Raw genomic sequence first — 24,032 nt, 5'->3', positions numbered from 1 at the left:
TACATAGGGTTGAGTGAGGTACAGTCTGCTGTTCCTTAAGGACTGGTATAGGTCCACAATACATAGGGTTGAGGTGCACTACTGCTGAGTCTGACTGCTGCCCTATACTGCAGCAGTCCTTTATCAGTATAGGGACTGAGAGTTTTGCCACAGGGTCATTTAAAAAATGACAGGCAGGGGAAGAGGCAGGCCCTTCCGCAGGGGTGGTAGGGGTAGGGCAGGAGCAACAGGCTTGAGCCAAAGTGGGAAGTTGCAGAAGGTGCGTTCAATTACTTTAAAGGACGCACCAGACTTGGTTGAGTGGCTCACTCAGCCTTACTCTTCTGCACCCTCCTCATCCTCTCGATCTGCACCCTCTTCTTCACTCTCTGCTATGTGCACCCCCAAAGACACTACCACCAACAACACCACCACCACCACATACCTTCCGCTTGAGTCACAGGAATTATTTTCCGATCCATATCAAGACATTTCTAATGCACAGTCACTCTTGGTATTGGATCAGGAAGAGGTAGCAACAACCGCTACTCAGCAGTCTGACGACAGTACCCAGATCAGCCCAAGGAGGAGGTTGGTCCCCGGTGTTGCTGCCTACTCCGAGATCTCTACTTATAGCGGTGGGGAAGGTGACGTCGATGATGACGTGTCTAGCGATGTCACGTGGGTGCCCACAAGAGAGGAAGAGGAGGGGAGTTCAGAGGGAGATATGGACCAGCAGATAGGGAGGAGAAGCAGTAATAACTTACATTGCACAGGAGGGACAAAGCAGAGTGCAAATGTATCAGGAGCGAGTCATCGACAATGTACGGTCACATCTGGCGCTCCTAGGACACCGGCACATGGCTCCGCAGTGTGGGCTTTTTTTAACGTGTCCGCTGCTGACAATAGCGTTGCCATCTGCAATCTTTGCAGTCAACGCATTAGTCGCGGTAAGCCCAACACTCACCTAGGGACGACCGCCTTAAGAAGGCACTTGAGCAGCCATCACCGATCCCAGTGGGAGCAATGGAACACACAAAGCCACACTCCAGGCTCTCACCGTCCAGCCTCGTCTTCTACTTCTCCTTCTCCTCTCTCCTCACAATTGTCCTCCACTCCACCTTCCATCACGCCAAGCTCACGTTTTTCTGCAAAAAGGCAGGCTTCCGTGGGCCTAATGTTCGAGCGTAAAAAAATGATGACGCCGGATAACCCTCTTCCCCAACGGTTGGCGGCTGGCTTGTCAGAACTCATAGCCCGCCAACTACTGCCATATAAACTGGTGGACTCGGAGGCCTTTCGAAAATTTGTGGCCATTGGAACACCACAATAGAAGGTCCCAGGAAGGAAGTATTTCTCAGAAAAGGGCATCCCAGAGCTATATGGCCATGTTCAGCGGCAAGTGAATGTATCTCTGGCACACAGTGTCGGTGCCAAGATACATCTGACCACAGACACGTGGTCTAGCAAACACGGGCAGGGAAGGTATATCACTTTTACTGCCCACTGGGTGAACCTTCTGACGACCGTCAAGCATGTAACCCGTGGCACCCATGTGGATTTGGTTTTACCGCCACGGATTGCATGCAGGCCTGGCTCTTCTTCGCCTCCTACGCCTCCTATTCCATCCTCCTCCCTCTCCTCCTCAGCTGACTCCACCTTTTCCGCTGCTAGCGTCTCTTCCGCTGTGCCGCCCAAGCTCCCCAGAACCTATTAGACATGCCAGGTGAGATGTTGCCATGCCGTGCTGCGTCTGTTGTGCCTGGAAACCAAGAGCCACGCTGGCCCGGCACTCCTTTCAGCTTTGCGTTCACAGGCAGATCAGTGGCTAACACCGCTCAGTTTGACAGTTGGTAAAGTGGTGTGTGACAACGGTGCCAATCTGCTTAGTGCATTGAAACAGGGCAAAATTACGCACGTGCCATGCATGGCACACGTCTTAAACTTGGTCGTGCAGCGATTCGTTGTCCAATACCCTGGGGTCCAGGACATCTTGCGGCAGGCAAGGAAAATCTTGGCCCATTTCAGAAGATCTTACACGGCCATGGCTCGCCTTGCTGACATTCAGCGGCGACACAATCTGCCGGTCAGACGTCTTATTTGCGATTGCCCGATGCTATGGAACTCAACCTTCTATATGCTTGATAGGCTGCTCCAGCAGAAACGTGCAGTTAACGTCTACCTGTATGAACTCTGTGGCAAAACAGGTTCTGGGGAGCTGGTTTTTTTTTCACCGCGCCAGTGGCTGCTCATGCGCGATGCATGCAGACTTCTGCGGCCATTTGAGGAGATCAGCAAACTGGTCAGTCACAGCCATGGCGCCATCAGTGACATGGTACCTTATGCCTTCTTTATGGAGCGTGCATTGCGTCGTGTCATTGATCAAGCTGTGGAGGAGCAGGAGCGGGAAGATGAGGAAGACGCAATGCTGGATGAATTTCCAGGGGGGGCTACTCTATCTGAGACAAGTGAACAACAGGAGTCTGAAAAGGAGTCAGAGGAGGATGGTGCCGGGGCGGATGAGGAGGACCAAGAAGAGCATGCTTTAAACCTTTCTGGGATCCCTGTTGTTGTGCGTGGATGGGGAGAGGAGAATGAAGAGGACGACATTATCCTGGATGATGAGCAGGAGCCAGGCCACCACACCGCTTCCAGTTTAGTGCAAATGGGGGCCTTCATGCTCCAGTGTTTTAATAGGGACCCCCTGTATAAAAAACATAAGGGTCAAGGACCAGTACTAGGTGGCAACGTACTTAGACCCCCGGTACAAACACAAAATGGCAGAAATGTTACCGCCGTCACAGAGGGCTGTCAGGATGGAGCACTTCCAGGCCTTGCTTTGAGAAATGCTGCATTCTGCTTTTGCGTGCGCTGGCAGAGGAGCAATTCCCACTCCCAGAGAAGGAGTTGCGGGTACCAATCCAACAGCGCCTGCAAGAAGAGGCCCGTTTGAAGATGTGTTGGTGACTTCGGATATGAGGTCATTCTTTCAGCCGATCCATCGACAGGTGTCATCCGGATCCAGCATCAGAGAACGCCTAGACCGTCAGGTGTCTGACTACATCGGGTTAACGGCCGATGTGGATGCTCTGAGGAGTGATGAACCCCTGGACTACTGGGTGGGCAGGCTTGACCTCTGGCCAGAGCTTGCCCAATTTGCAATTAAACTGTTGGCTTGCCCCTCGTCCAGTGTCCTGTCCGAAAGGACGTTCAGCGCAGCAGGGGGGATCGTGACCGATAAGCGTACTCGCCTAGCTCACGACAGTGTTAACTACCTCACATTTCTAAAAATGAATGAGGCATGGATCTCGGAGGAATTCAACACATGTGACCAGTAGACCATGTATATGTCTATAAACAATTTTTTTAATCGAGCACACAGACCTTCTTTCTTCATTTGGCTCACTTCCTTGTCCAAAAAAAGCACACCGTACTATATGCCCGTACCCTCCTGTTTAAAGAGGTTGAGTGGTGTCCTATTTCTACTGGGGCTGCTTATTATGAGGGGTTCCCACCATCCCTGTGCTGTGCTGACTTCCTCCTGGGGCTGTACCTCTGCTGTGCATATTATGAGGGTCTCCCACCATCCCTGTGCTATGCTCATTATGAGGGGCTCCCACCATCCCTGTGCTATGCTCATTATAAGGGGCTCCCACCATCCCTTTGCTATGCTGACTTCCTCCTGGGGCTGCTTACGGTGCAGGTATCAGTGCTGTCTATCACGGTGCTGGTGTCAGTGGTTTATGTCACGCTGCTGATGTCAGTACTCTCTATCACGGTGCAGGTGTCAGATCACTCTATCACGGTGCAGGTGTCATTGCTGTATGTCACGCTGCTGATGTCAGTGCTCTCTATCACGGTGCTGGTATCAGATGACTCTATCACGGTGCAGGTGTCATTGCTGTATGTCGCGCTGCTGGTGATCATCTCCTGCACCCTCTTCTTTGCCTACCCTGACCTTCCCTCTCCTCCATTGCCTTCATGCGCTCCACAGTCCTGAATTGTCACAACAATTTCCCATATAAAAAAAGAATGCTTGTAGTTGTCGATCCCAGATTCACCTCATACATGTGTTATGTCATTGGCCATGTGGTGAGACTATGTTTGCATAGCTAGTAATTATTTTGTGGCTGCAAATTTGACCTGTAGGTTTGCAAAGTTCGCCTCCCATTGAAGTCAATGGGGCCCGCCGCGAACGTTACGGTTTGCGAACGATCGGCTGCGTTCGCGAAACGTCCCGTCGGAAGTTCCTCCATCACTAGTTATGGAAATGGTAAGCCAGTTCAATACAGCTCAAATGAATCCAAATAAATGGTGCAAATGGACAGGAATGGTTTAGACTAATTGAATGGGAAAGGAAAAAGGGTTAAGGTCCACATCCCTTGTACAATATGTAAAAGAAAATTTCCTAACAAATGGGACTTTGAAGGACCATGAACACTCAAAAAAATGTGAATTCGTATAAAATATTGAAAGTTTATTACAATAAATAATTGACATCATATATAAAAGGCTAAAACACATAACACTGAGATGGTCAGCACATAAGATTGAGACATGAATAATGGAAGAAGGAAGAAGCACAAACCAACTGTCAACCAGACAGATGAAATCCAACACATTTCAACATGTAGGGTGAGGATCTTCTTCAGAGAAGAAGGAATCGGCTGAGAAACTTTCATATAAGTACGAACAATCTATAAGATTGTTACAGAAATCATGATTATACATACAATACTATATATTTACAAAATACAGTGACTAAATCTATACAGATATACATATATTGATATCAAGGGAGGAGTCTAACAATGGCGCTGCTGAGTTGCACGCCGTAAGGATCCCCTGAGCTCTCTCCCTGCCAGTAGGGAGATGGAGGGAGAAAGTGCATGAAGTCGCCCCCTCCCCCTGTTCCCCTCGCCCCCGTACCTCTGCTGTCTCTCGACGCACTGGCCGGTATCCCCCCTTGCTCCCGGAGCAGAGGAGTGTGTGGGGTTGCGGTGATGTGAGCCAGCGTGGCTGCGCTGCACTGGGAGCCCAGGCGATTGTGGGGGGCGAGAAGGAGCCGGAGGAATCCTGCCCCCCGCTTGTGGTGTGTTTGGTGCTGCCAGAGTGGTGCGCTGTGTGTGGCCGTGGGAGGGAGACGTGGAGAGACCACCGGAGAGGGGCCCTTCAGAGGGGAGGGAGAGGTGCGAATTATTCCAAATGGAGAGGAGTCAGGTCGGCGGGAGTGAAGAGGAGAGACGCCCTCCCCCACATTGCCTGGAGTTTTCAAGAGATAAGTCAATTTTTATGCGCTTGAGACACGTAGAAGAATAAGAGAGACTGTAAAACACTGAATATGGACAAGTAAATAAATAAACCTGTCTTTCATTCTCAGTGGAGGAAAAACAGCTAGAGTGAAGAAAAGGGGGAAGAAAAGGAGAAGAGAAAAGAGAAAGAAACAAGGAGAGTAACAAGGAAAGAGAAAGGAAAATTTGTGGGACTTAAAGTAGAAGGAGGGAGGGGAGGAGAAGGAAGGAGAAAAGGGGGTAGAAAAGGAAAAAAATAATGTGTAAGAACTGAATATATGGAATGACATCCATGGAAATTTGTTTGCAGATATAGATGGAGATGTATATGTTGGACTTATATACTGCATGATATAATATATGAAATGACTGTCCCCTTATAGTCTACAACTACAGCTAAAATTACAGATCATATTAGCATGCGCTGTTGAATAGATCAGCGCAAGAACAGTGTCTGTGCGGGTGTGGTCCCCCCCATCACCAATGCGAGGTAAAACAACAGAGCGGTTGCTAAATCACCACAACCTAGCCTAAGCCCCGGCCCTATGAGCAACTATTTAACATAAGGAGAGGGAGAGGGCGAAAGACAACAGACTGTAAAAGGGCGACAAATAGAATCCAAGGAAAAAAGGAGAAGGAGAAAAAGGGCCAGAATAAAATTACACAGGAAACTAGTATACTTTTATAACCCTGAATAGAACAAGACATGGGAGTGGTTGTGGAGGGGGGTATCAGAAGGCTGGAGGAACAACATGCTACTCAGCTCCCAACAAGAACTGATATGGAAAAAATGTTTGCAGCGCTGGAAAATTCTTTGAAGGCAGAAAGGGTAACGATTCATAAGGACTTGGCCATATGCTTTCAATAATTGAAGAGGTGGAGATAAAAATAGAGTCCCACGTAAGAACAATAAGAGTTGAAGGGAGAAATAAATATAAAAAAAAAAGAACAGGAGCAAACCTATAGAATAGAAGATCAAGAAAATAGGGCCTGAAGGAAAAATGTGAAAATACGAGGCCTCCCTGAACCTACTCAAGAAGAAAATCTCCCTCAATTAATAAAGAAGATCTTTAATCCCATTTTGGGAAAAGTAGAAATAAATAAATATTAAAAATATAAAAATTGAAAGAGTATATAGACTAAAAAGACCACAAGGGCTCCCAATGGAAATCCCAAGAGATATAATTGTCCGATTTAAATCTGTAAGGAAAAAAAAAACTAATTTGGAGAAATATGAAGAAAAAGCCACCAATCAAGTACGGGGAAAAAAAACGATACAACTCTTTCAAGATTTATCACAAGAAACCCTGAGAAGAAGAATGCTGAAACCTTGAAATGGATATTTTGATGATAGGCAACTCCTATCCTCATATTGATTAGTGGTTCCAAATTAATAACTACTGCAGTAGGGAACAGACACAAAAGATACGCTCAGCATCTTTCCAAATAACCGTTCTCCTTTATTATGACGCATTTGAAAGCTTTTATACACATGATTACGTAGGTATCACATTAATATTACAATTGTACGTTTATGGTAACAAGGGGCGTTACATAGGCAGGCTAATTCTAATCTGAACTTGAAAGAATGCAAAACATGTACTGAAAACATTGTTAGTGCCGTGTGCACAGTGAGGGCATTGTGCAATACATATAAAATAGAATACAATTATATACAGAACCTACAAATTTCCATTACAAACCTCTACTGAAAATTTTACAAAAACAGGAAATTCAATATAACTGGGGTTTCCCTGCAAGTTTGATAGACAGAAAAAATGGAGGATCAGCTATACTAAGATTTATAGAAGAAATGCCTGACTTTTGCACAAGACTGAAAATTCCATTACCATAAAACCCCAGGGATTTAAATTATAGACAAGAATCAACAAGGATACAAGAAGAAGTCCAGTGGCAATTGGTCTCAAGAAATAAGACCCATAGGCTAAATAAAATAAATAGATCTTGGGGGTTAAGAACGAGGTGGGGGGGGGAGAGGGAGAGGGGGCATGACAATGAAACAGGCAGGGAGGGAAGATGGGGAGATACGGAGTGCATAGGGGCCGTCCATCTTGGAATTGATAGGATGGGCCTAGAGCGCTAAATACCTTCAGGATAGGAAGAGCAGAGGGGACAAAGAGGTGCCCCTAAGAATAAAATACTACCCTGCTCGAGAGACCATGAGGTCAAAACACTGGGTGGGGGGGAGAGTTGGGGGTAAAGGAATGGGGGGGAAGAGGTTTGTCTAAAATCACGAATCAAAAAAAAATCACACATTTATCTGCCTGGTACGGATTAAAGTTGTCCCGTGTGTCGCCCTTTTGGGGGGTGGGGGGGGGCCTGCCCAGGGGGACACACGGGGATTATAGAGGAATGGAGGATAAGAATGATATAACAATCTTGACCTATAATGTGCGGGACTAAGCTCACCCAGGAAGAGACACATAATTCTATGAGAATTAGAAAGGAGAACTGCTGAAATTATATTTCTCCAAGAGACACAGATTACTCAAGATTCAAGAGTGAAATTGTATTCAAGAAATATACCAACATGGTATTATGGAGATTCGCCAATTAGCAGGGCAAAGGGAGTGGCTATAGGCTTTGGTAAAAAGATTTGTTTTGTAATAGAGAAAAGATATTAGAAATTGCAATAGCTTTCCAACAATATTATAGTGCATTATATTCAATAAAAAATCAGGAGTCACAACAAGAAGAACAAACGAGGAAAAGAAAAACACAAGATTACTTAAGAGAAGCTAAATTAACAAAAATCCAACCTGAGCAACTGGAAGAATTAGAAACAAGGATAACACAAGACGAGATTAAATTAGCTATGGAAGAAACTCCATCTGGAAAAAGGCCAGGGCCATACGGCTTCCCGATTAAATACTATAAAAACATCCGAACACCTGATCCCAAGGATGTATGAATACCTGAATAATATAGGAGAGGATGAAGAAGTAAGAAGAGAATCATTATTAGTACATATTACAATCATACCTAAAGAGGGAAAAGACAAAACCAACTGCTCGAGCTATAGGCCTATTGCTCTGCTAAATGCGGACATAAAAGTATTTGCAAAGATCTTAGCTACTAGATTAAAAAAATGAATACCATATTTGGTAAATGCAGATCAGACGGGATTTGTGCCAGGCAGATATGGAAGAGATAACAGTATAAAAACATTATTGATGCTAGGAAAAGGAAAGTCCAGTGAACCCCCAGCTCTACTTTTATATATAGATGCAGAAAAAGCATTTGATAGAGTAGACTGGGGGTTCATGATGGATACACGGCATCATCTTGAATTTGGACCAAAATATATGAAGTGGATTAAAAACGTGTATAACTGTCCAACAGCAATGGTGAAGGTGAATGGGAGATTGTCCCCCATGTTTGAGATGCACAATGGAACACATCAGGGGTGTCCGCTCTCGTCTCTCCTATATGTGCTGTCAATGGAACCTTTCCTGGCAGCACTGCGAAATAATCAGGAAGTGGGGGGGGGGGGGGGGTTGAGAGTGGGCAAAAAAAGAACATAAATTTGCGGCATACATAGACAACGTTCTGATGTACGAAACAAATCCAAGGGTGGCGCTCCCAAATATAATCCAAGAAGTGAAAAAATACGGGAAATCTCAAACTTTAAAATAAATCCTATAAAAACTGAAGTATTAAATATAGGAGTAGAGCAAACAGAAGCGCGGGCACTCCAAAGAGAATTCCCATTTACATGGGTAAAAGAAGAACTAAATTACCTGGGAATTAAATTAACATCAACGATTGAAAAAATATATTTTGCCAGGCTCTCCCAGGGGCCAGACCTCATGTCCAGCTGGGAGCTAAGCCTTTGAATGGGACCCCCCCGGGGTTTTTTCCAGGTTCTTCCTATTAGCTTTTATGTTAGTCATGTTCTCAGTTTATGCTAAACGGGGTACGATGTGACCTGACATCAGCTTATCCTCGGTCCCAGGTGAGCCATGGAGCTCCGACACAGTGAGATCCCTGCCGGGGTGTCGGGGCATCAGGCCGCCGGGAGAGGGGGTTCATTTATGCTTATTATTTTTTACTTTGTCTCTCCCTTTTGGCACACCTAGTACTCCTATTTCCTTTTCCTTTTTATATCTCTACTTTGGGTTTCTTCAGGAGTTTAATATTCAATTTAGTTGTTAAGGTTAAAATATACTCCTGTTCCACCCCGGTACTAGGTTCTCCCTGCTGATACCCCTTCAGTTTTCTACCCGATGCCGGAGTAAGGAACTTACTCCCTATTGTTCGTGTATACAACCTGTTATGTTATCTTTTCATCTTTTTATGGATCTCCCCTGCGTGGGAGCTTCAATTCTGTAATGCCAACTATTTTTCAATAAAACTCTTTTAAACTTAAAAAAAAAAAAAAAAAAAAAAAAAAGAAAAAATATATTCCGCAAATTATATTCCATTAATAAACGAAGTAAAGGCAGAAATAAAGAAACTGGCCTACACAGCCAATATTGTGGATCGGAACAATAAATATGTTTAAAATGATCATACTTCCAAAAATAATGTACAAATTCCAAATGCTATCAATAGGGATTCCGCAGAGTTTTTTTTTAAGATAGTAAGAAAAATTATGATAAAATATATTTAGCAGAATTAAAAATCAAGAATAAAATTTGCACTTATCACTAGGAAAAGGGAACACGGAGGATTAGAAACTCCAGACATAAAAAGGTACTATAAAGCGGTAGTATTGGCATGTATGGGGGAATGGACAAATGAAAATAGTGAAAATAAATGGGTAGAAATAGAAAATATAATAAGTAGAACCACTTTGCACAAAAACATATGGATACCACAAAAATTTTGAGTATTAGCTCCAGGAACACATGATTTGACTAGAGACGTTTTCAAAATCTGGGACATAGTTTACAGAGAAAAAAAATGGGAATACAATTCACCTTTAATGGCCCTCAGGGATTACCACTATGTTGGAGAAATTGTCAACAAACGGTATCAATAATACACATATGATGGAAATGCCCAAAAATAAAGGAATACTGGCAAGAAATAGTGAACCTAATACAGGAGATAATGGGGGGAGAAAATAGAAAATAATATACAAGTCGGTCTGTTTCACGACTCTAAAAGGCCAAAGAAGCAATATATGAAAACAATTGTTCCAAGACTCCTGAATGCAGCAAAAAGGTTGATCCCAAGAAACTGGTTAAAGAGTGAAAAGCCAGGTATAAAAGAATGGTTTGAACAAATAGAGTATTACAAGAAAATGGAATCCCTGGGCAGCAGAGATAAAGGTCAATATGAAAATCATGTCAGTATATGGGCAGGTTGTGAAAAATTTAAGATTTCAGATAAATATCTGGAGAAGATGATGGAGGACAGCTGCCCGTGAGTCAGAAAGGAAAGGGATGTAGAATCAGACGAATCCAAGGGTGGTAGGGGAGGGAAGGATAGTGGGAAGGGGGGGGGTAAGAAATAGTAGGATAACGTACGGAAGTCTCTTTTTTTGTATTGTAAGGAATTAAAATTTAATATATTAAAATAATTAAAAAAAGTTATAGCAGAATAAACCAATATGATGTGGAAACAAGAAGGGACAAAATTGAACTGCAAAGTTGAAATAAGTCTCTCGGAATATTTCGCTGAAGTGGAAAAAAAATAAAAAGAAGCAAAAAAAAAAAAACACATATTGATATCATTACTGATCTTATGTGTTAGATGTTTAACCACTTCAGAATTTACCCCCTTCCTGACCAGAGCACTTTTTGCAATACGGCACTGCGTGGCTTTAACTGACAATTGCGCGGCCGTGCGACATTGCATCCAAACTAGATTGATGTCCTTTATTTCCCGCAAACAGAGCTTTCTTTTGGTGGTATTTGATCACCTCTGCGGTTTTTATTTTTTTGCACTATGACCAAAAAAGTGACAATTTTGTAAAAAGCAATATTTTTTACTTTTTGCTATAATAAATATCTCCAAAAAATATTTAAAAAAAACAAATTTCTTTCTCAGTTTAGGCCGATATGTATTCTTTTACATTATTTCAATAAGCATATATTCATTGGTTTGCACAAAAGTTATAGCATCTACAAAATAGGGGATAGATTTATGGCATTTTTATTATTAATATTTTTTATTAGTAATATCGGCGATCTGCAATTTTTATCATGACTGAGACATTATGGCGGACACATCAGACACTTTTGACACTATTTTGGGACCATTGTCATTTATACAGCAACCAGTGCTATAAAAAATGCACAAATTACTGTATAAATGACACTTACAGGGAAGGGGTTAAGCACTACGGGGCGATCAAGGGGTTAAGTGTGTCCTAGGGAGTGATTATAACGTGTGTGGGGGGGGGGGGGTGGGCTACCATTGACATGACAGCAATTACTGCTCCTGATGACAGGGAGCAGTAGATCTCTGTCATGTCACTAGGCAGAACGGGGAAATGCCTTGTTTACATAGCCCTTTTCTGCCACTCTGTGGCATGATTGCGGGACAACAGCGGACATCGAGTCCGCAGGCAGGGTCACAGAGTACGCAGCGTGCCCACAATGCCACATGTGAAAGGGGACGTACATGTACGCCCATTTGTGCAGTTGTGCCGACATATATTGCCATGCACTGGTTGGCAAGAGATTAAAGCACTAGAGATCATATGCTCAAAGCAATAAGAAGGGAGCAAAAATGCCCACAAGAAAAGCCGAAGATGCAACAAGGAAATGTCATGTCAAGTGCAGCCCCTTTGTGCCACAAGAGTATCACCCAAAAGGGAGGATGGGGGAATGACCAAAGGATGAAGTAGAGTAGAAGGGGGGAACAACAAAGACAAAGGGAGAAAATGGCCAAATGACTCCTTGGCAGCTAGTGTACCACCTTAGGTCAAGGTATAAAACCTGATGGTAAAAATATATAATAGAAAAATTAAGTACCAAATAAGCTCAGCAAACTAAAGGAAAAACAATAACAATATTTATTCAAAAAGGGGTAGGCTAATCCTCAGGTGTTATGACTTGTTTAGCAGCAGACTCCAAAAGGAACACTCTCAAATTTGGCAATCAGCAAATCACTCTCCACACAGACATGTTCAAAATAATAAAGTCTATGTATATTTATTAATGAAGGAATTGCACTTATATGACAGAGGTTAAAAATCACCAGTATTAAACATTACATCACATGCTGACTCAGTCCGATGCGTTTCCCAACAAATTACATCTTCTTGGATTTTTTTTTTTTTTTTTTAAAGGAAGTGCATATTTTTATGTTGCCCTTTTAAGTGGAAATTTAGTCAGAAAATGAAGTCCTGCTAAGTAATACTGTCTCACCCTGCTCTGTACATACTCAGTTGCTGTCTATTTCTTGACACTGTGCCAAGAATTAGAGACACTGGAGGCCAGTCTGCTGACAGCCTAAAGATTTACTGCTGCTTAGGGATCCTGGGCTTCAGCAAAATGGCAGCCTCCGGCAAGAATAGACACAAGCAATGCAATTTACAGCATTTTGGTAGCATAATTATTAATGTGGAATGTACCATGTTCCTTGCTAAAGAACATTTTTTTTTTTTATAAAGTTGTTATCGGTACCACATTAAGCCAATTCAAAATGGCTACTTTCTGTTGAGTGATACATTTTAGATATTGCTTTCTTTGGCTTGTATCCCCCAGGTTAGGGGTTAGCCCCCCATGACTTTTCTTTGTCAATACCTTGACTTTTATCTTGGAAAATGGCCATTACAGAAATCAAACACTTGTCTCACATTGATTTTAATAGAGTTCAAATTCCAAATCGGAACTTCAATAATATTTACTGAACATTTGCCATACTGACCCAGGATATGTGCAGGATATGTGCGGGCCATCCCTATTTAGAAATACTGACTGTGAAAGGAAGTGCCCTCAAACTTTCAAGTGTAAAAGTAAACATATTTTGTCTGCCCCTGCCTGCATGTCCATTAGCATTGGAGTTCTTTTTTGAACCCTTATTAGATAACCCTAATTAATTTGTACTAACTCATTCCTCTCCCCATAGTTTTATTTCTATCTCTATTTTGTTTGTTTTTGTGCCACCACAATTAAAAACACATACAATTATAATGTGTCTTTATCCTATTTGAAAATAATTTCCTCTGCCTTTCTAGCAAAATTATAATGTTAGTCAGTGGTGGGCTGTCTATACGGGGTGCAGGAGTGCCGCCCCCCTAATCCATGCGCAGCCACATGATTAGAGCCTGAGGCTCTAATTGGATTTAAAAAAGGGTGGGCTCGGGGGGCAGTTGTGTGACAATAGAGAATTAATATTCTCTATTATCTTCTATTATCTTTCTGATTCTCCTCCTGGGCCAATCAGGAAGCCCTGAGACCTGTCTCTTGTTGGCCAAGAGGAGAAGCGATCTTATTGGTAGGGAGGAGACGCAGGGAAACCACTGTGATGCCAAGAAGGTGGAGACGCCAGGGTGAAGCCACAGCCCGCAACCTACATTGGGTAATTCCGGGCTGGTGACCAACAGGGGGTGCCAGTGACCCTGAAGAGGGGTTTGGTGGCATGTGGATTGTGAACTAACAACTGCCACTGATGTTAGTGCTATTATAAAAGAAACGAATTGTAGAATAACTTTGCACGTATACTGTAGCTACCTTTCCCAGAGGAAAGAACAAGTTTTGCATTACATAATATTAAGGAAGACCTGGTCCTGTTTTACTTGCTCATTTGTTTTCACCTGACAAAAAGGAATTTGTAAACCTAGTAGAGTTTTAACAACCTCTGGCTTACAATTTGTTAAAAAATAATGGACCTTGCCTATAAAACTTGATGCAAGGAAAATGGCACAAAAAAGTGTCATCTTTCATTTTAAACCAAAAATTTGAATAGTGAAAACTGAATGTTGGAACACTCTTTACTTATTTGTGTGCACTCATGTACTGTATACTTTAAAGTATTATGCCTTGTGGGTATAAAAACGACTAGTTTTTAAAGTATGAATGAATAATAAATCCTTCTATTCTAAAAATCTGAATTCATTATAGGCTAAACTACTACCCATATTTTTATATCCAGTTTCAGGATTATCACAGCTTTGTCCTCCATGGTTGTACTGTGGGAAACCCTGTCTTGGAAAGATTCATAGCCCTCTTTAATGGTGTTTCTCAGTGGATCCAGCTTATGGTGCTCAGCAAACCTACTCCACAACAAAGGGCAGCTGTCATTAAGCAGTTTGTACAAGTAGCAGAGGTATGTATCTTTGCAGCCTATTAAAATAATGATGTCTCCTCTATACATGTCTAGATGATAAATGAGGAGTGTAATAATTCCCTAAGAGTTTCACTAAACTGTTTTGCTTGCGTGAATCTAGCAAGGTTACTTTGCGGTATAAGCAAGGAAACTGAGACCTCTGCAGTGTGTAAATGTGTTTTTACGAAACAAAAATGCTGTACTTACAAATCTATTCCAATATTAGGAATACAAATCAAGACTGACAGATATCTATAGCAGGATGCCTAGCAAATAAGCAGAAACTATGGTCTGTTATGCCCTGTACACGCGGTCGGACATTCCGACGACAAAATCCATCTGATTTTTTTCTGACGGATTTTGGCCCAAACTTGTCTTGCATATACACGGTCTCAGAAAGTTGTCATAAAATCCGATCGTTCAGAACGAGGTGACATAAAGTGCCTACGACGGGACTATAAAGAGGCCAGTAGCCAATAGCTTTCGTCTCGTAATTTATTCTGAGCATGCATGGCACTTTGTCCATCGGAATTGTCTACACACGATCGGAATTTAAACAATCGGATTATGTTGTTGGAAAATTTTAGATCCAGCTCTCAAACTTCTTGTGTCGGAAATTCCAACGGAAAAAGTCAGATGGAGCCCACACACAATCGGATTTTCCAACAACACAATCCGATCGCACATTTTCCATCGAAAAGTACGACAATGTGTACAGGGCATTACAGTAGAAATGTACTTAAAAGTTATTTAGCTACAATTACTGTGTTTGTGATCTCAGTTGACAACAAGGCTTCTAGAGATCAGTTGCCTTCTTGTTCGCTGATTACAGATTCTTCCTTCAGCTATGATGTTAATCCATGTTGAATTTCCTGCCCAGCTTATGCCTGGCAACCTTTATATAGCTCAGGTCGTTTTCCATAACAACCGACTAACAGAAAGACAGCTCTGTCATTCTTTCAGTTTGAGAGACCCTCTCTTACCTGTTTACTGTAGCTATAGAGAAAAATAGACTGAAACTATCAAATGAATACAATGATATCTATGTTCCCATTGTATCCAACAGCATTTGTTTGAGAAGTATCCACAGCCAAACCTGACAGTAATCTGATTTCTATGACTAACTACTAAGCAGACTGTCCCATGTAATGTTATGTCTAATTAATATAAAAAAAAAATCATATTGCAAGCGGAATATTGGCATGCATTAAAAAGGGTGTTAACTCCAGAGATAAAGTGATAATTCTCCCACTCTACAAGACCCAGGTGGTGTACACAGTATCTAATACAGTGTGTACAGTTTATACTACACTTCTGGTGTTGTACACAGTATACAATATAGTGCAGCCGTTTAGGTGAGGGGAAAGGTCCTGCGATTCTCAAAATCTGTCAGGAACAATGTCAAGAGCAGAGGAATTTCTGCAATTATTTCTCTAGGTTACAACTAGAGTTCTGAGAGCCCGGATGGCTCAGTCGGCTTTTGATCTGAGGGTCCGGGGGTTCAGTTCCCTATTTGGATGCTGCCTCTGGGGTCCTTGGGCTGCTGATGGGGCAGTCTTTATGCAAGAGTTTCCGTCTCCTTCCTAAGGATCAAGAGAAAAAAAGAAGTCTCTCTTTCTGGCCTCTGGACCAGCTGTTATTTTTGGCGCAAACCTTTTAAGGTCCCAGAACCAAACACAGAGGTAAAACCCATTCTAGATCTCGAAGATCTGAATAGACACTTAAATATCCGATCCTTTTATAATTAGATCGGCTGTGTCCATCCTGCAAGGAGGGGAGTTGCATATCTCCATGTGCCAAAGTTTCCCGCTTACCAGAAATTTCTACGATTTGAAATATAAAATTATGTTTTCAGTTGTGGCCCTGCCATTCGGCTTAGCCACAGCACCACGAGCGTTCTGAAAGATTCTGACACCTCCTTTAGCCAGGTTAAGGGCTCAAGGCATAGCAGTCCTAACCTATTAGAAGATCTACTTATAATTGATCATTCTAAAACCAGAGTCTGATCTCAGCCGTAAATATCTGAAATCTCTAGGTTGGATTCTCACCCTATGAAGATTCTCCTTAAAGCCATCAAGGAGATTATGATACTTGGGGGTTGGTTATAGATACCATACTGAAGAAGGTATTCTTACCCCAGACAATAATCAGTTCCATTGTAGGACTAATTCAACTTATCAAAACAAAGGAAAGTTCCTTCATTCGACTGTGCAGGAGATTTTTAGGGGAAATGGTGACCTGCTTCAAGGCCATCCCTTATGCACAGTTTTACTCAAAGACTGCTTCAAGACACCATCCTGTCGGACTGGAATAAAAATCCAGGCCTTTTTTGTTTCCAATACTCTTGGCTCCCAACATAGTCAGAGCCTAAATTGGTGGTTGTTATCCAGCAAAAGGGAGAATCTTTATCCTGGAAGATGTTAACAACAGATGCCAGCCTTCTAGGCTGGGGAGCAGCCCTGGAAGAAGATTCTGTCCAAAGTAGATAGTCCAGGTTAGAGGACCTTGCCTATCAATTTTTGTGGAAGTTTCAGGCAGTACGCCTGGCCCTAGAATCTTGGCGGTCAGACTACGGGACTGTTCTGACAGGATTCAGTCTAACAAAGCCTTGGAAGTGGCTTGCATCAATCACCAAGGGGGCACGAGAGGTCGTGCAACCCAAAAAGGAGCTGAAAAATGTTCTAGCTTGGTCAGAACACAACATTCCTTGCCTATCGGCAATTCTCATTTTTCAGGCGTACTACTTAAGTTGCCAACAATTATCTCTGGGAGAATAATCACGTCCTTGCGATATGTCAGAAGATGGGGTATTCTGGACATGGACCTATTTGCGTCCAGATTCATTAACAAAGTCAACAACTTTATGTCAAGAACAAGGGGTTTGCTAGCAGGCAGAACAGACGCATTAGTCTTCCCATGGGATTAGTTTTTACTGATCTATGCATTTCCTCCAGTTCTGCTACTTCTGCGCCTTCTCTGCAGGATTAAGCAGGAACAAAAGGAGGTGATTCTGGCGGCCCCAGTGGGTCCCAGAAGATCTTGATTTACAAAGATCATAAAGATGGCAGTAGGAGTCCTTTGGACTCTCACATAAATAAATAAAAATAAAGAGTCCTGCGCAAATCGTGCCACTGAAAAAATGGATGATGTATATAAATGTGAAAAACAAGAGTCAATGGAAAACTCATATACATAAATACACCAATAAGTGTAGGTGTATGGTGAAACAACTTGAGAAAGAGCAGGACCAAATGTTCCAAAATATCAGGCTCTCAGAACTCTCACCTCAAAGAAGGAATAATCAGGCAAAATAAAGATGATCCCAATAAACTTCTCCTTTACTTCTCTGTGCACAATAACCAAGTGGTATAGACTTCTGCCACTAGAGGGCCAATTCAACCTCTTGTATGTAATACTGCAGCATTTGTATCCTCGTGGTATAAAACTTAAAGAAAACACAGAGGGGAGGAGGGAAGGGAGAGAGAGAGGGGACTCCAATAGTGTAGTGGTTTCAATAGCTAAATAAGTTTATTAAGAGAAAGCAATAGACTCTCACATTTAAAAAGAAAGTTCAAACAGATAGAGATCTGGCGTGTACCGCCAGTCTTACGTTAGTTCCGGTTTGTCCTACGGCCACTCCCTACGCGTTACGTCACCACGTGACTTCTTCATGGGGATAATGCTAGACCGTTCGTGATATACTTATATACGAAGAAACCGGAAACGATCGGACCGGAAACGTCCGAACGACCATTTTGAAAGAGGTAAAAAACGTCCGAACGACCATTTTGAAAAAGGTAAAAAGACGATAATCTAGGCCGGATGTAGTAACTCCGCCATCTTACTCCTCCTAAATGGTGAAAAGGAAGTGTATATACCACCATTTTAGACCGGAAATAATTATTCGGCCATCTTAATAATCAAAAATGATGTAGAAGGGAATACACATTCTCCCATTGAGGAACAAATAGATCCGAACGGAATATTAAATACTGTGGATTTAAAAACACAACCATTAAAATAGAAAAAATGAAAAAATGTATGTATCTGACAGTTTAATAGCCCATATTAAAATATACAAAAAAACGGCAATAAACATTAATGTATAAATGTCATGATACATAAATAAAGATATATTAGCAATATGGATAAAAAAAATTTTTTTATTAAAAATATATCCTAGCCATTTAAAATGTTACGTCACTATAAAAAAATATAGAATATAAATAGCGACAGTACTAACTAAGCAGAAAAATGATTAAAATATATGTAAAAAATGTGTTAAAAAGTAAAAATATATAATGAAAATAGTAGATATGATGAAATATACCACCAAAATGTTCACCAAATAAAGTACCTAAAAAATGATGTTGGCATACCGGAAATAAAGCAAGACTTTACATAAAATATCCTAGCATAATAATACCACAAAAGGATAAAATATGTAAACAATATAATGCATAAAATACAAAATTAAAAATTATTTAAAAAAAAATTAAGATCAAAGTCGACATTTAAACCATCAGGATAAAAAGATCTCATAGTAAAAATCCATCTAGATTCCTTCTGATTCCTTCTGATTCCTTTGGACTCTGCCATTATAGCCAGACCTTCTTGCATAGGGTCTGGTATTTCATCCTATCTTACGGACGAAAAATTTAACAGGTTTGACTGTTAAATCCCACTCTTTAAAAGATCATAGGTGATCTCCTTTGGTAGTGTCTACTTTGATTAATGCCAGGAAACCGTCTTCCAGAATCACTTACTTTAGAGTCTGGAAGGCATATGTTTCTTGGTGTGGATCCAGGGGTTGGCATCCCAGGAAGTATGTCATATGCAGGATTTCTGATGTCCTGCATATGGGATTTGAAATTAAGCTGGCCTTGACTTCTATCAAGAGCCATATCCTGGCCTCGTCATTGTTTTTTGCTATGGCCTCTTGTTTAACACTCTTTGTTCGTAACTTATCCAGGGGGTAACACAATTTATTCCCCCATCAAGGCACCTCTAAATATTTGGGATTTAAAATTGATCTTATGGGCTTTGCTGAATCAGCCATTTGAACCTTTACGAGAAATTTCCTTGGTTCTTTGACAAGAAGATCATCTTTTCTGGGTGCCTTTTCTTCTGCTAGAAGAGTATCAAAACTAGCGGCTCTGTCTTGTAAGAGCCATAATTCATCATGTACAAGGATGAGGTGGTTTTATGTCCTCATCCTGAATTCCTACCAAAAGTGGTAACAGGTTTTCATTTAAACCAAGATATTCTTCCTTCTTTCTCCCCAGAGCCTTAATCTAGGGAAGAGAAGGCACTACATTCTCTTGATGCAGTAAGAGCGATCAGAGTCTATTTAAGGGCAACATCTCAGGTTCGCAAAATACAGTTTTTTTTTTGTACTGCCAGAGGGTCCAAGATGTGGACAGGCAGTGTCAAAATCCACTATTTTCCAAATGGATTTGTCAGGCGATTATTCAAGCTTCAGCTTAAAGAAGACAATTCTTCCTTCTCATGTTAGAGCACACTCATCCAGGGCGATTAGTGCCTCTTGGGTGGTGCATTATCAGGCCTCTATGGCTCAGATCTGTAAGGCCACAACTTGGTCTTTTTGGTTTGTACATTTATCAGATTTTATCAAATCAATATTAAAGGTCATGAGGATATTGCCTTTGGGTGCACTATACTGCAGGCTGCAGTATGAGTCTCCTGTTTTTTATTGTGTCTCCCCCCCTTCAGTTGCCATTGCTATGGGACATCCCACATAGTAATTACTATGGCTCTGTGTCTCTTGATGTAAGAAAAGAAAATAGGATTTTTTTAAAACAGCTTACCTGTAAAATACTTTTCTTTGATGTACATCAGGGGACACAGAGATCCCTCCCTTCTTGGTATACATTTGTATTGCTTGGCTACAAAACTGAGGACTCCCAGTAATGGGAGGGGTTATATAGGGGCACCTGTAGGGACATGCCAGTGTCCAGCACCTGTCGGTCTGATATAACCCACATAGTATTTGCTATGGCTCTGTGTCTCCTGGTGTACATAAAAAATAAACATTTTTACAGGTAAGCTTTTTTAAAAATCCTATTTTTTCTGCCTGTTCCTGCGCCCAACAAGAGTAACAATGTTCTGGTACCACCAACACCTAAGGCCCAAATTTTCTGCAGAGTATATAGGGCAGGCCTTATAGTATATATACTGCTGTTCAGAGTGTATAGTGCCTGGGGGACCCCCATGCCATTTTTAAAAATTTGGGTATTGGCCTGGTATGAAATTTGGGGATGACATCCACACCATTTTTTTTTTTTTTATCTATATTGCTGGGATCCGACAATACATTACAGCCGCAAGCAGATTTATATGACATTTTTTCCTTTAGAATTTTAATTTTGCTGTGATACTGTTATAAACATGGGAAAGATGCACTAATTTACAGGCTTACTAAAGACACCCCCAGGCACGATATTTAAAGAAATATTTAATTTTTATTTGTATCTATGGGCTTCTGCGCTCTATGAGAAATAGAAGAGGGAGGTAAAAAAGAAGCAGCAATCACTATATGAGTTAACTCTTAGTATGTAAACTTAAGATAAAGTGGGGATGTGTGCGCTAACTTTAAAAACCAAAAATATGAGAGAATAATAAATAAATATAGGGCACCCTAATAACAACAAGGTGTAAATATACGTGTACTTGTAAACAATCACAAATTATTAGATATTATGAAAAAAGTGCATTAATAAATAAAAAGTGACTTAGTGCATAATTTAAGTGAAGTTTGCTACATGCAAAGAAAACACATATATCTGTGTGAAGATAAAATATCTAAATAGCATAAAAATGTTCCAAACAGAAATTCAGTAGCAGCAGGTAAGTGAATTGTACAAAAAATGGCAACAAATATGGTGAAATGAGATATGGTAAAAACCATATGAATATATCAAAGTGACATCAGTGCATCACACTAAAGTGTCCCATACAGGATGCAATCGTGCAACTCAGATGATCGCAAAAATTATAAAGTGCAATGTGCCAAAGAGACAATCCTCTGGTGATGATCCGTGCCAGTAGTGTTAACGCTAGGTAATTACCTCACCGCTGCAAGGTAAGCAGCGAAAAAACACAGGGCAACCAGATGGCAGGGGATGATCCAGGGGATGGCTGCACAGCAAGTTCTTGGAAATAACACAAATTCCTCCGATTTCCTCGTTAGTGGTAGATGGTAAACAAGCTCAAGGGGATAAACCAGAAAGATCCGCCATGGTGTAATATTTCAAACATAGAGTTTTATTAAAAATAAATATCTACTCACAGGGGAAGTGGGGAATATACACAGTATACAGCAGACCGCCGAGTGCCTTGCTCGGATGTAAACGTCACTTCCGGTTCCTACGCGTTACGTCCTCAATAGGACTTCAACTGGGATGTTTCAATGATAACAGGAAGTGGCTTTTGAGAGTACTGGACGGATGGGTACCGCCCTCTATTTGCATATTTTCGCTGCACGCAGGGGCTGTTACACGCAGGAGCGGACCAATCGGGACAAATAGGCGTGTCACACACTTGGTCCTCCTTCCACCGCAATCGCAGCCTGTAGTGTGATAAAACGAACAGGCATATATATGGGGAATGAAAAACGAATAAAAGCATCGAAAAAAATTGTAACACATTGGATGGCCGCCTACCAGAACCAAATAGACTTAGACTCCACTAAGAACTATCGTTCTGGTATTCCATCCGCCATTTGTATACAGGGCCAGTTTTAGACTAGAATGTTCAAGCGGTGGCCATTTTCTTGGAGCCTTTTTAGACTTCATAGATAAAAATTAGACTAGTGATTCGTATTTTACAGGACTAGCCTAGGGGCGGCCATTGATATGGCAGTAAACGAAAAACTGTTTTTTCAAATAAAACTGATAATTAATATTGGCAATAGCAAAAAATAGCAAAAAATAAAAAAATAAATAAAACAAAATGACCATAAAATAACCTACATCGAAGGTCTAGCTTAGTATTAAGACCATAGGGGGAGGAGACTATCGTTTATATATACAAAAAAAGTGTATAATTGAAGACCGCATAAGTATATATATATATATATATATAGATTATATACCCGTATGTCACCTAAACGCACATAAATGAACGTGCTTTAGCCGAAAAAACAAATCTAAGATATATTGGATGACTAAAAATTGTAAAATAATTTAAGATAGTATTTTGAAATATTTTAAAATGTTTTAAAACCAGAATTTTGGGAGCGAAACGCAGAAATGACGTATACATTACAAAGGCCGACAGATGAGGACATCACCTTTTTCTTATATGGATATTCAATTAAAATAAGCGAGTTCAATACAAAGATAAAAAATATAAAATAAAGCCTAGCATGGTCAGCTCACAGGAAAAGAGAGAATGTCAAATAGATATAAATAAAACATATCGGGGTTAAAAATCGCTAATAAAACAGTTCAAATCGAACTCCACGTTTAATCCCCTAGGGGTAAAAGTGTCAAGGGAAAATATCCACTTAGACTCTATTTGACTTAAATTTTGTTTTATTTATTTTTTGCTATTGCCAATATTAATTATCAGTTTTATTTGAAAAAAACTGTTTTTCGTTTACTGCCATATCAATGGCCGCCCCTAGGCTAGTCCTGTAAAATACGAATCACTAGTCTAATTTTTATCTATGAAGTCTGAAAAGGCTCCAAGAAAATGGCCACCGCTTGAACATTCTAGTCTAAAACTGGCCCTTTATACAAATGGCGGATGGAATACCAGAACGATAGTTCTTAGTGGAGTCTAAGTCTATTTGGTTCTGGTAGGCGGCTCCAATGTGTTACAATTTTTTTCGATGCTTTTATTCGTTTTTCATTCCCCATATATATGCCTGTTCGTTTTATCACACTACAGGCTGCGATTGCGGTGGGAGGAGGACCAAGTGTGTGACACGCCTATTTGTCCCGATTGGTCCGCTCCTGCGTGTAACAGCCCCTGCATGCAGCGGAAATATGCAAATAGAGGGCGGTACCCATCCGCCCAGTACTCTCAAAAGCCACTTCCTGTTATCATTGAAACATCCCAGTTGAAGTCCTATTGATGACGTAACGCGTAGGAACCAGACGTGACGTTTACATCCGAGCAAGGCGCTCGGCGGTCTGCTCTATACTGTGTATATTCCCCACTTCCCCTGTGAGTAGATATTTATTTTTAATAAAACTCTATGTTTGAAATATTACACCATGGCGGATCTTTCTGGTTTATCCCCTTGAGCTTGTTTACCATCTACCACTAACGAGGAAATCGGAGGAATTTGTGTTATTTCCAAGAACTTGCTGTGCAGCCATCCCCTGGATCATCCCCTGCCATCTGGTTGCCCTGTGTTTTTTCGCTGCTTACCTTGCAGCGGTGAGGTAATTACCTAGCGTTAACACTACTGGCACGGATCATCACCAGAGGATTGTCTCTTTGGCACATTGCACTTTATAATTTTTCCGATCATCTGAGTTGCACGAT

The 24,032-nt window shown here is 41.3% G+C and overlaps 1 protein-coding gene across 1 annotated transcript in view; it reads left to right on the top strand.

Moving 5' to 3' along the window:
* Positions 1 to 24,032, top strand: part of RASGRP2 (RAS guanyl releasing protein 2) — a 1,719,722-nt gene that overhangs the window by 645,660 nt on the left and 1,050,030 nt on the right. Inside the window, exon 7 of the mRNA XM_077457736.1 lies at positions 14,343 to 14,516. Within this exon, the coding sequence (XP_077313862.1) occupies positions 14,343 to 14,516 (174 nt within the window). The remainder of the gene's footprint in view (positions 1 to 14,342; positions 14,517 to 24,032) is intronic.

This window comes from Lithobates pipiens, unplaced genomic scaffold, assembly GCF_037356315.1.
Source record: "Lithobates pipiens isolate NorthernLeopardFrog02 unplaced genomic scaffold, aLitPip1_a1.2 Scaffold_10, whole genome shotgun sequence".
Lineage (NCBI taxonomy): Eukaryota > Metazoa > Chordata > Amphibia > Anura > Ranidae > Lithobates > Lithobates pipiens.
Note: the sequence above shows the minus strand (reverse complement) of the source record. Positions and strands in the feature narration are given on the sequence as shown.